The sequence below is a fragment of the Brassica oleracea genome, chromosome C3 (assembly GCF_000695525.1).
Source record: "Brassica oleracea var. oleracea cultivar TO1000 chromosome C3, BOL, whole genome shotgun sequence".
NCBI lineage: Eukaryota > Viridiplantae > Streptophyta > Magnoliopsida > Brassicales > Brassicaceae > Brassica > Brassica oleracea.
The window spans coordinates 50,524,312-50,535,555 of NC_027750.1; the positions used below are offsets into that span (position 1 = coordinate 50,524,312).

Sequence of the window (11,244 nt, forward strand, 5' to 3'; positions counted from 1 at the left end):
GGCTGATAGGAACAGATACTTCCAACTACTCACTGCTAAGCTTGCGTTTCTTCTGAGCTCCTTCAACCTCAGGTGGATTCGCTTCAGCATATTCCACACCAGTCCTGTTTCCCAAAACAGATTGCCCAGAGGATGAGGCTGCCAAGGTTACTTCAGCTTCACGGTTTGGAAGGATGTTGTCATCGTGCTCCTGTGATACATGAGTGTAGTTTTGAGAAAAAAGATGCAAACACTAAACATATTGAATTGTAAAAGCACACAACCTTTCCACAGGTTTCCAACGTGTTGTACTTAGTGATGGGGGAGACAGTGAATGTACGGTGGTTGGGTGTAAAGTTGAAGGGTGTAACACGGATCTAAAACACAAACTCCTTTCCTGCTAACTCTTCAAGACATCTTGGGAGCTCATCACCTTCACCGTTTAGATCCTGGTCAGAGTGTGATAAAAAGATTAATTACTTGAAAGCCAAAAAAAAAATGCTAATGTTTAAGGAAAAAAGAGAGCACCTCGTCCAGGGCAAGAACATCGGCCTCCTTTCCTGTAAGTTTTGTCATTTCCTTATCGAAAACAACAAATGCGGCGCTGTATTTGCCATCATCAACAGCAAGCTCCACACAGAACCTTACATTTGAGAATTTACCAATAGTTTGGTCACTGACAATTAGCGTAAACCGTTTGAATAGAATGTTGGAAATTAAGTCAAAATTACCTGACAACACCGGTTACGTCAGATGTTACACATCCGCTGCAGCTTAGGGATGTCCCACTTCTCTCCAACTTTTAGTGGCACTTAGTACATGATATAAAAAACCACCCATTTTCCTGGTTGACACCAACAACCAGGGCTTTGCAAAGGAAATCAGCCTCTTGGGTCTGATAGGACGGAAACAGTTTGCACAATAAATAGAATGGATAATATCAAATAGAGAGAAACGCACACAAAGGCATACAAATACCTGCTCATCGGAGTTGGAGATAAATGCGTTGAGCTCCCCTATTGAGACATGTTCCTTCCTCTTGATTCCTTCTAGAGTGTCCACACATGTAAAAGCTGGAGATGATGCAGCTCCGACACTGCATTTAGTACGTGTTTGCAATATTACGGATAGAAGAAATTTGTTATAACTTGAGTATGACGTATGTACCTGCTGAGGAACTCTGTTATTTCTGGGAGTTTGGGGTCAAAAAAGAACCTTGTTCCTTGCGTGGAGATTAGATACAGATTACCTGGCCAATTTAAATTACATGTCAACTAAAACTGTATATAAGAGGATTTAGGATGAATCAGAAAGCGGAGGGTCCTAACCTCCAAAGAGTTTTGGATTAACCGTGGTTACCAACATTACAGCCTTGGATTTATCCCCTGATTTCAAGAGGCCCCTGAAGGTCGATGCAGCCTCATCCCACAAAGTTAGGTACACAGTTACATTCCTGTGTAGCAAGCAGAATATAATCAGTTTAAAAATCACAGAAGCACCAGACAGCGAGTAACTAATAAGCGATAAAGGTGTGTTCTGTAGCCATGATTAACGCCAAAGTTTTTTCACAGCAAATCTATATAGAATACAGTAGGTTGTGTCTAAAAGTAACTATAAACTACACAGGAAAAAAACTCTAACAATTAACTAATAAGTCATAACGCAGTAGCTTCAAATCAAGTGCTATTTAACAGATAACCTATAGTAAGCATTACAAAACAGCCTGAGATCATAACCCATAAGCTAGAGAAAGTGAAAGGTTGCTTACGGCTCAATCAAGAAGCGAACCACAACTCTGGTGGTGGAAGAATCGTTGCTCAGATCAGACCCCTGGACAGATCGGATTTCACCAACAACATCTGACCACAGACAAACAAAAGTCTCAAAAATAGAACATCTGACCACAAACAAACAAAAGAATCAAAACACAGCAAAGAAAACTAAACATAGTTGGGTGGGAGGCGAGTTTTCACACATTATTTAAGCAACAGACTCACAACAAGACAATGTTGAGTGGAAATCTATATACACAAAAGACTGAAAACAGACCTGGGAGCTCTAGGTTGGTGTTTGCTAGCACCTGAAGTTGGTCATAACGCCTCATCATGAACCTTTCAGACTTGATTACAGGGGCGTCTGTGTGGACCTCACCAAGGCGTGTAAATGGAAGGAAACAGATCAAGAACTGATGCTCCGTCACCTTGTACATGTGGGCAACCCGTGCAACTTCAAAACGCTCCAACCTGACAATACAACCAGCTTTTAACGATGGTCGGTAATGACTTGCCCGATTCGCAGGGGTAAAAGCGTGAATAACTGAATCCTGTAACAAAATAAAAACCAAACTTTAATACTTCACCGATAAATCTATATAAAGTACGTTATACAAAACACGTACCATTTCTTCGAGGAGTAACAACCTAATCCCCATAAACTCGACGTTCTTATTAACGTTGCGTGAATCCCAGAACCGGATTAGGCGAGCAACAACAGACTGAACCGTCCTTCCAAGTCGAAGAGAGGCGAAGGTGGAGTACTCGACGGCGGCGTGAGCGATCTGAGCAGCTGAAGAAGACATCTCTGCGGCGGCTATGGTGTTTATCGGAATATAAGGTGGAGAAAAAGGGGAAATCAGAGATGCGATCTACAAACATATATATAGGTGGATCCACAGGGGTCATTGAAGACGAAACCGTTTCAAAATTAAAGATCGTGAGAAGAGTCGAAGAGTTCGATTTTGTGGTCGTGGTTGAGTATGCCGGAAAGGGAAGAGACGTCGGAAGGATCTGGATGGTTTATAAACGGGAGGCAGTTTAAAGATGTGATAAAAACGGCAAGTAAGGCGTTAGGAAACGGCAAGTAGTTTAGAAGCTAACCTTACCTGGCCCAAAAAAAGGGAGTTAGGGGGCTTCGAACCCGTATTCTCAAGCTTTACTATGAGCGGGTTATACCACTGGGCCAAGTAGACTTTAGTTGATATAGCCAGAACGACTTAAGTTTTATACGGGAAACAAAGTTTGGCCCCTTTAAAAAGTGTTGACCTGTCGCATCAAGAGTGAGCAAAGTGCTCTATTATTATATTGATTTTTTTTCTTTAATTTTAATTATAAGATACTCAGTCAAGTTCTACCTGTGGAGCTGCTTTCCACTCTTCCACACAATCACATATACGATATACCATACAGGAAAACATTAGTTGATTGATGGAGTACACCGAAGTTCTCGATTGACGGAGCATAATTCATGGCCCATACCCAATGGTCATTGCCTAAACCCTTAACGGGCCCTTAAAAGCCTTAAACGGACACGCGCGTCAATCTAACGCCCGCGAAAGGCGCGTGGAAGAGGAGGTCACTAACTTCCACAAGACGTGACGTCAAGAGAGAAAATATTCTAATCTGGAGCCGTGAAGATGCTTCTTCTTCTTCTAATCTCGTAATTTTCCTTCTCTCTCTCTCTCTCTCTCTCTCTCCCCAGCTTCCCGGCGTCATTTCACGTCGCCGGTCTCGCAACACTAAACTTCCTTCGCTTCCTTAATCCCAGCCGCGTGGATTACATTCATCCGGTAGGACTTACGATCGCCGTTGATTTAGTTGTCTGTTTAGGAGTATGTATGACTTTAGGTCATACGATTTGATTCAGATTCATTTCGGATTGTTAAATAGCTTGGAAAATATAATATGTCAGGATTTCTTTTAAAAAAAAGATTTGGATTAGTTGTGTATTATTTTTTAATAGTTGTGGATCTGAGATGTGTTGCTCCTCCATGTGAGTATAAAGGATTATTGAACATGACGATGGTTTGTTCTTTAATTGTTTATTAATTGATTCACTGCCATGTCGCGTGAATGTTCGGTCAAGCACGTTGCTTTTTTTTTGAGCCTCTGGGCATGTAACGTGTTTGCACATCTTCCCTTCTTTTTATTACACCTCATTTTTATTGATCAGACTCGACTTGTTCTCTCTCTCTCTCTCTCTCTCTCTCTGTACACTCTGTACATTGATAGAACAATCTGTTTCGCTACAAGGTAGAAACTTAACTGCTTCGTTGAATTGGAATCTAGTGTGTAAGAGTTGTTAAATGTCTGTTCTTCGATACATATGTGCCTTCTCTTTTGCTAAGTGTGTAGGGTTTTTGCTTGTTCTTGTTTCAGGTGTTAATCTTTTTCATAAGAAGATGGTGAAGGCTAGAAGGGCTAGACGCAGGGTTTCTACTCGACGGATCAGAGCGAGGCCATACAAGTTCGCATCTTCATCTAAGCGAGTTGTAAGGAGGAGCGTGTTCGCAAACACATGTCCCAAGGTGACGGAGGAGAATGATTGGGCGGATGCTGTGTGCTCCGTCTGTATGGAGTGTCCTCACAACGCTGTGCTTCTCCTCTGTTCGTCTCACGACAAGGGTTGCCGTCCTTACATGTGCGGAACCAGCTTCCGTTACTCCAACTGCTTAGATCAGTACAAGAAGGCGTCTGCTAAGCTAACGCCATCCCATCAGCAAGTGGTCAATAGTAAGCGTGAGGTTGAGAATCTGAAGTGTCCGCTTTGTAGGGGACAGGTGAAAGGGTGGACTATTGTGAAGCCCGCGAGAGACGATCTGAATCTTAAGAAGAGGAGCTGTATGCAGGAGGGTTGCTCCTTTTCTGGAGCCTTTAAGGAGCTGAGGAAACACATGAAGAAAGACCATCCTTGCGCCCAGCCGCGTGAGGTGGATCCCGATGTGGAGCAGGAGTGGAGAAGGTTCGAGGTTGAGCAGGACCGTAACGATGTCATCAGCACGATCAGGTCGACGATGCCTGGCGCAACCGTGTTTGGGGATTACGTGATAGAGAGAGGTGCGTACGGTTCAGATTCAGATGAGGAGAGGGAGGAAGTAGGCAGGATCGGTGCTGGGATTGGTAGGAACCTAGTGAACGTTTTCCTTCTGTTGCAGGCTTTTGGGGGATCAGATCTAGCATCTGACACATCCCATGGTCAATCATCTGAATCAAATGACTTAACGATCAATCAGAGCGATGTGGACTCTTCTGAAGACGAGGAGGATGGAGCTAGATCATTCGCAAACCAGATGAGGAGCCAGAGAAGGGTTCTCCTGGGAAGATCAGCTAGTAGAAGACGTAGAGATAGAGAAGCTAACCAGAACTCAGACCATTCTAGATGATACAAATACTCTTTAAAAGGAAAATCTATGTTGGGTTTGTGTAGAAGGTACAAAATCTTAATATCCATTTGCTTTCTTTGTTTTAATTTTCGATAAAAAAATAAAAGGGAATGTATTCTGATGTACAATTCTGGATAGCAATTTATGTTGTTTATAGTTTACTTCTGTATCCTTCTGAATTTAGTAGGAAGGCCTTGAAGACCATTGTCTTCATAGATGATGTTTTACTCAAACCTTTCTTTACTGTTTGTTGTCTGTAAATTTGATGTTCTCTTGTGTTATGAAAACGTTTGGCTTTGTCAATTAATAAAAAGATCTTTTATACTACATGCGTTTTTGCTTAAGTTATGTTTCTGCACTTCTGTATCTTTGAGTAAATACTAGTATTTGTGTTTCATGAATCTGGATATGTAACTTAACTTCCAAATATTTGGATTTTAGATAGGTCAGGGCGTTCAGTGGATTTTTTTTCTGGTTTTCGAGTTCGGCCTTAAATATGTTGAGGTTGTGTTTGGATAATTATATTTTAGATTCGGATTTTTGTTAATTTTACGTCAGATTTGTTTTGGTTCAACTCATTTCGGATTCAAATATTTTTATAGATAGTATAAATATGAACTGAGTATTTTAGCTGTTTATTAGGTTTCAAACAAATTCAAATATCTGAATAACACCATTCGTTATAATGTAACAAACTTTTCTCGAAAGTTTAATGTGCAAAATATATGTTATAATGTCCAATGGCATTACATATAATTTATCTAGGCAATGGATGCTTTTTAAAGAAAAAAAATGTGTAAAGAAAACTCTCATGATGATACTTAATGATAATCACAATACTAAAAGCCAGATATCCTTTGATATTAAGCTATCCACGTCACTAAAAAATATTTCTCCAATCACAACATTTCATTTCGACACGTCAGACGGGCTTCTGGGCTTACGTCTGGGCTTCAAGTTAATCTATTATTTAGAGTGGGTTTACGTATGGGCTTTATTTTTTTCATACGCCGAAATCTAAAAAAATGAAAGGAACCCGACGACGGAAGTCACGAGGATCTACCTCCTACCACTTCGTCTTCTCCGCTTGAAACCATAGCGATTGCTTTCGTATCAGCTCCCTCTTTTCTTCGTCTTCTACAAACACATATTAAGTAACATCAAGCAACGAACAAAGGCTGATTCCTTAGGAAGAATCTTAAAATTTGAAAAAGTTGCTCACTCTCTTTTATCCTCGTTTGCAAGGCAGGAAGATCTGGTGGCCCACTTGCCTCTTCTTCAAGTTCCTGAACAATGTACAATAATAACAATGATAAGATACCTAAAATCCAAATACTCCATTGATCTTTTCAACAAAAACCAACTAACAATTGCAAAAATGTTAAAAAAAGGAATGGAAATGTAAATTTTTTTTTGCCTCTTTTGCTTATAAAAGCTTATCGACGCTTGGAACCCCGACGCTTATTGGCCTGAAGATGCTCCTCATCGACGAAAAGGTTATATGAAATCTTCAATTTTTTTACCTTTAGTTCCAACTTATTTAACTTAATTCCAATCTTCAATCTTCTAAAAAATTTTGGTTTTTAGTTCCCACTTATTTAATAAAAAACATTGTTAGTTCCCACTTACATGAAATCTTCGTAATCTATCTGTTTAGAGATTTGATGAATATAAACGAGTTTAAGATTACTACCACCAATGATCTGTTTGCTTTGTTTTAAAAAAAATGGATGAAAATAAACGTATTTAGAACTTTGGACACCACTGAGGTGTTTGTTTTCTTGCTTTATCTCTATCTACTTCATCGCTTATCACTTTTTCGTTTGCATATAAAACATTGTTAGTTCCCACTTATTTAGCTCATCGACGAACAGGTACATGAAATCTCCAAAACGTAGTTCTTTAGTTCCCACTTATTTACTTCAAACCGTTCCTCACTTACTTATTTTGGTTTTGTTTATGTTATTCTTCGCAGGGAACTGTTATTCAAAGATTCATTTCGCCAGGACGTATTCAAAAATATTTGCCTAAAATGAAGTGAGGATCAGTTTACAAATTCGACAACTTCCTACGTGTTGTAAGTTTTGAGCTCGTGGATTCTCGGTGGAAGAGTAAGTGTGTTTTTGCGTTAAGGTATTTGTATTCCTTTAAAGACCTAAAAATATGTTAAAAAGTTTTGGATTCCTGCTGTCAACTTCTGACTTTAGAACTGAAGCAGACCCACTGATATGTAGTGTTCTTAGAGTAAGGAACTTCGAGATCCGAGTTTGATTCTGTCTCGAATGAGATAATACATATTCTATCTAATTTGATGAAATTCAAAATTGTTTTTTTTTTGGGTCTTGGAGAGTCGTAGGAAGAAATGGATGAATCGACCATGACTGTTAATTGAGATACTACAAGTTACAATTGTGAGTAAAAATGTGGTTGCCTACTTTGAGCTCAGGCTCAATTGAGGGAGTGAAGAGAAGAGGGGAGATGCCATTACACAGGTTCATCTCAATGTCTATGATATAACGCATGTGAACAACTACCTCTGTTGGTTTGGCATAATTCCATTCTGGAATATACAGTATGTTTATTCTCTTTCTCTTCACAACTCTTCTCTCTTATATAACTTTGTTATTTGATGAAAACCATTTTTATGAGTCTGTATATCATGGACCATTTTTATTTATTTAGAGTTTTAACACTGTTTATCAACTTCATAGGAGCTCATGATCTTAAATTAAATTATTCAGGGGAGGAATCCACTTGAAAGCCAAATTTATTTAGTTGGTCTGTCGTTGTTAGCTGAAACGAAGAATCAAAGCCGTCACTTGGGTAGGTCTTTGTTTCTGATATCTATGATCATTTGTATTCGGTAGCTACGTTGATGGAATGAGTGATTAGAGAATGCTTTGTTTTCTTTAACCCTTCAAGTCTCTAAATAGGCCGAAGCTTCCCATGCATCAAGATAAGAGATTAAATCAAGGATCAAATTTTGTTTGGTATATATATATTACTTTCCATCCTGCCTGAATGAAATAAAGAAAGAATAATATGTGTAACCTATTCTATTTCCATCTTCGTTTCTTCACAGGATCTGGTGATGCCCATTACTGTTTCATTAGATGCTGAATTTTGGTATGTTTGAGTCAGAGAAGGAAGCCAAGAAAGAAGTTTTCACGAAGTATCGAGACCAGTGGAGTGGGGTTCTTGATACTCTCACCAAAGGTGTAGTTTCTTTTTCTGTATTCCACCATTACTTAACCTTTTGCGACAGTTATGTTTTTATAAACACGATCTGTTCTGAATAATAACTTGGTTTATGCCAACACAGTGGTGGTCTTCAATGTAGTTATTGTTGCTTTGTATGAGCTTTATGACAAGCCTCCTCTGCTTTTTAAGTTTTGGAAAAGAATTTTGTTTATAACCATAATAAAGAGAATACTATAATGTACTGAAATAATCTTCAAATCCAGTTTTTCTGAACCAAGTGATACATTCCCTGAACCAAATCCTAATATGAATTAGGTCAACGGATATAATTTAATCATGTTCTTTAGAAAGTACTTGAGAATTTTGCTTAGGTCTTGAAATAAGAGTACTGTTCTTAAAGGTTTCTGTAAAATCTTGCCCTGCTACTATATGATCATTTGGTTTTAGTTGTTGAAAATTTCACGTCTCGAGAATTTTGGTTAAGATCCTCCTTTGGTTTTCCTTCAGATTCATTCAGAAAATGCTCGGAGGTTCTTCAGTCCCTGATTATGAGAAGCTTCAAGTGGATAAGTTTTATTTTCAAATAAAGTACAATGAGTTTCTGCGTAAAACATCATGAAATGTTAGGAAACGTTTCGCTTCCTTAATCCCTTCATTGCTTCCCAACATATTCTTAAATTTGTTATTGGATTCCAGAAACGTTGAGAGAGGTCTTGCTTCCCTAGACATATTTATTCTGAATTGCATTTTATTTCTCTCTACGCATTTAAGAATGAAAAATAAAAAAATGACCTACTCCCAGTTTAAAGGCATGACAACATTATTCATTTGCTCTCTTTCATCAATCTTAAATAGGCAATGTTTCATTTTTGAGTTTTTATGTGGTTCAGGCTACTGATCAATAAGAATAACATGTCTCCAGAATTTTCATTGGCGTTTTTCTATTTTTACTTCCTTCCAGGTTTAGATTAGTTTTCAGTGATATATTGATTTGTACACTACTTTTTCTTACAGTGACTTAGCAAATGGTTGCTTCAAAGTTGAAAAAGCTTATTTGTTAAACCATCATGCAAATTATATTAGACCAAAATTAACTATAATAATTAGACATGAAAAAAATCTGTGAAAAACGTTTAAACAATGATAAAAATCACTAAAAACAAATAATTACTTTAAACTTAAAATATAAGACACCACTATATAATAATAATGTATTTTCATATTTAAATCCATGCTGTTGTTATAAACTACTACATTTTTTCTCTTTCAAGTGTTATAAACTACTATTTTTTTTTTCAGTTCAGTAGAAAACCATTATACGTATTAGTAAAAGTAGTCACATATAAAATTGGTATATAACATTCGATTTCAAAGTGGACGTTAACCTAGAACAATAATTGGAAGTTCGTTATTAGAGATTTCTTCCTCACGCATTTACTGATGGTGAAATTATGAACTAATATGATTTAAGCTGTATACACAAGTGATATAATAAGTTTACAAAAAACCCTCAAACTACCTTCATCTTTATTGTGTTAATCGCATTACATTTTTATTTCATATAATGAAAATATGTGTTGCAATAACATAAGCTTTATCTTAAAAAATACAATCTCATAAATTTTAAAACTAAATCGCAAATTTATAAAAATATTTAGTTGAAAAGGTGAAACGGAAACGACTATTTAAAAAAAACAGAAACAATTGTTTGAAATACAAAATCAATTTTAGAGCTTAGAAAAATGTGAATGCAAAAAAATTCAATAAAAATATAAGAAATAGGTAAATGAACAAAATTGAGAATACACAATCTGCGCGTAGCACAGAAAGAAGACAAATAGAGAAATGCTTCGGATCAAGAGAAGCGTCTCCGCATATTACAGTCAGGTTTGCTCTCTAATCTCTTACAATCAGGTGTTTTGTGATGGTTTCCATTGTTTTCAGCTAACAAGCAACTTTTTTTTGGTCAATATTGAGAACCAATTTGTTGTACTTTTGACAGTTGGAAGCTGGCTGACGTGGCCATAATTGATATTTTCGCTACAGATTCATTTCATTCTTCTAGAGAAAATGATGCAAAAAGACGCGATGGTTGATGTGGAGGGCCCAGAATACTAGCTGAATAAAGGAGGTTAGCCAGAAGATGAAATGACAGCTTTGAAGAGGCAGCTCATGTCCCCAAAGTCTACCACAATTACATCAAAAAATGGTGCAAGAAAACTGGGGTTTGTGAGCCGGTGACAGGGAATGTGGAAGGTACTGAGCTTCCTGAAGAGTGTGATGATGAATCTGTTGGAGAAGACAAAGTATAGATCGCTCATAAAGAAGTCCATGATGCAATGTTTGGAGGACCTGCCAGAAATAGAGGAAGACGGTAAAGAAGCTAAAGAAGGCATTGAAAATGGTAGCCAAGGCTTTGGGTGCGCTAAAGGGGACAAAGAGACACAAACTAGCTCAGTGAGTAAATCATGTTGACAAATTACTTGTGAATTTTGATACAGTTTGAAATTGTAATATGCATAACATGTACTTCTGTTTTGTCTCAATTCCACCATGTTAGTTTATTGCAGATTTCTTTGTACTCTTTCCATTACTTGGCCTTTCACCGGAATTACATTTTTGATCTAAATGTGCAATCTTTATTTTAGGAATTTAAACAATCGCAAAAAGCTAACAAAAGAAAGACCTAGACTCTAACAAAGAGAAGTCGGATGAAAGAACCACTGAACCACACAAGATAAAAACAAAAATCAGTTGATGATCTTTAGCCTCCTCTCTAAAGACAGCTACAAGATTAACCGTCTTTGTAAGACCAGTTTTGCTTTCTCTGGAAGTTGTTAATAGAGCTCCATCTTTTTAAGAAAAGACAATTAAGATTTGTTTTTGATTAAGGAAATTTGAGGAAA

At 37.6% G+C, this 11,244-nt stretch overlaps 2 protein-coding genes across 2 annotated transcripts; one reads left to right on the forward strand and one right to left on the reverse strand.

Annotated features, from left to right (window-relative positions):
* Positions 1-25: 25 nt before the first annotated feature.
* On the reverse strand, positions 26-2,557 carry LOC106330840. The gene is made up of 10 exons (XM_013769245.1): positions 2,378-2,557; positions 2,029-2,302; positions 1,748-1,838; positions 1,308-1,432; positions 1,147-1,228; positions 958-1,075; positions 711-778; positions 508-622; positions 366-428; positions 26-190 (listed from the first exon to the last, which is right to left on the reverse strand). The coding sequence occupies exons 1-10, from the start codon at positions 2,555-2,557 to the stop codon at positions 26-28; spliced, it is 1,281 nt and encodes a 426-aa protein (XP_013624699.1).
* Positions 2,558-3,400: 843 nt separating this feature from the next.
* On the forward strand, positions 3,401-5,444 carry LOC106328451. Its single transcript, XM_013766896.1, has 2 exons — positions 3,401-3,544; positions 4,134-5,444. Exon 2 carries the CDS (start codon positions 4,157-4,159, stop codon positions 5,135-5,137), a length of 981 nt encoding a protein of 326 aa, XP_013622350.1. The 5' UTR covers positions 3,401-3,544; positions 4,134-4,156; the 3' UTR covers positions 5,138-5,444.
* The last annotated feature ends 5,800 nt before the right edge of the window (positions 5,445-11,244 follow it).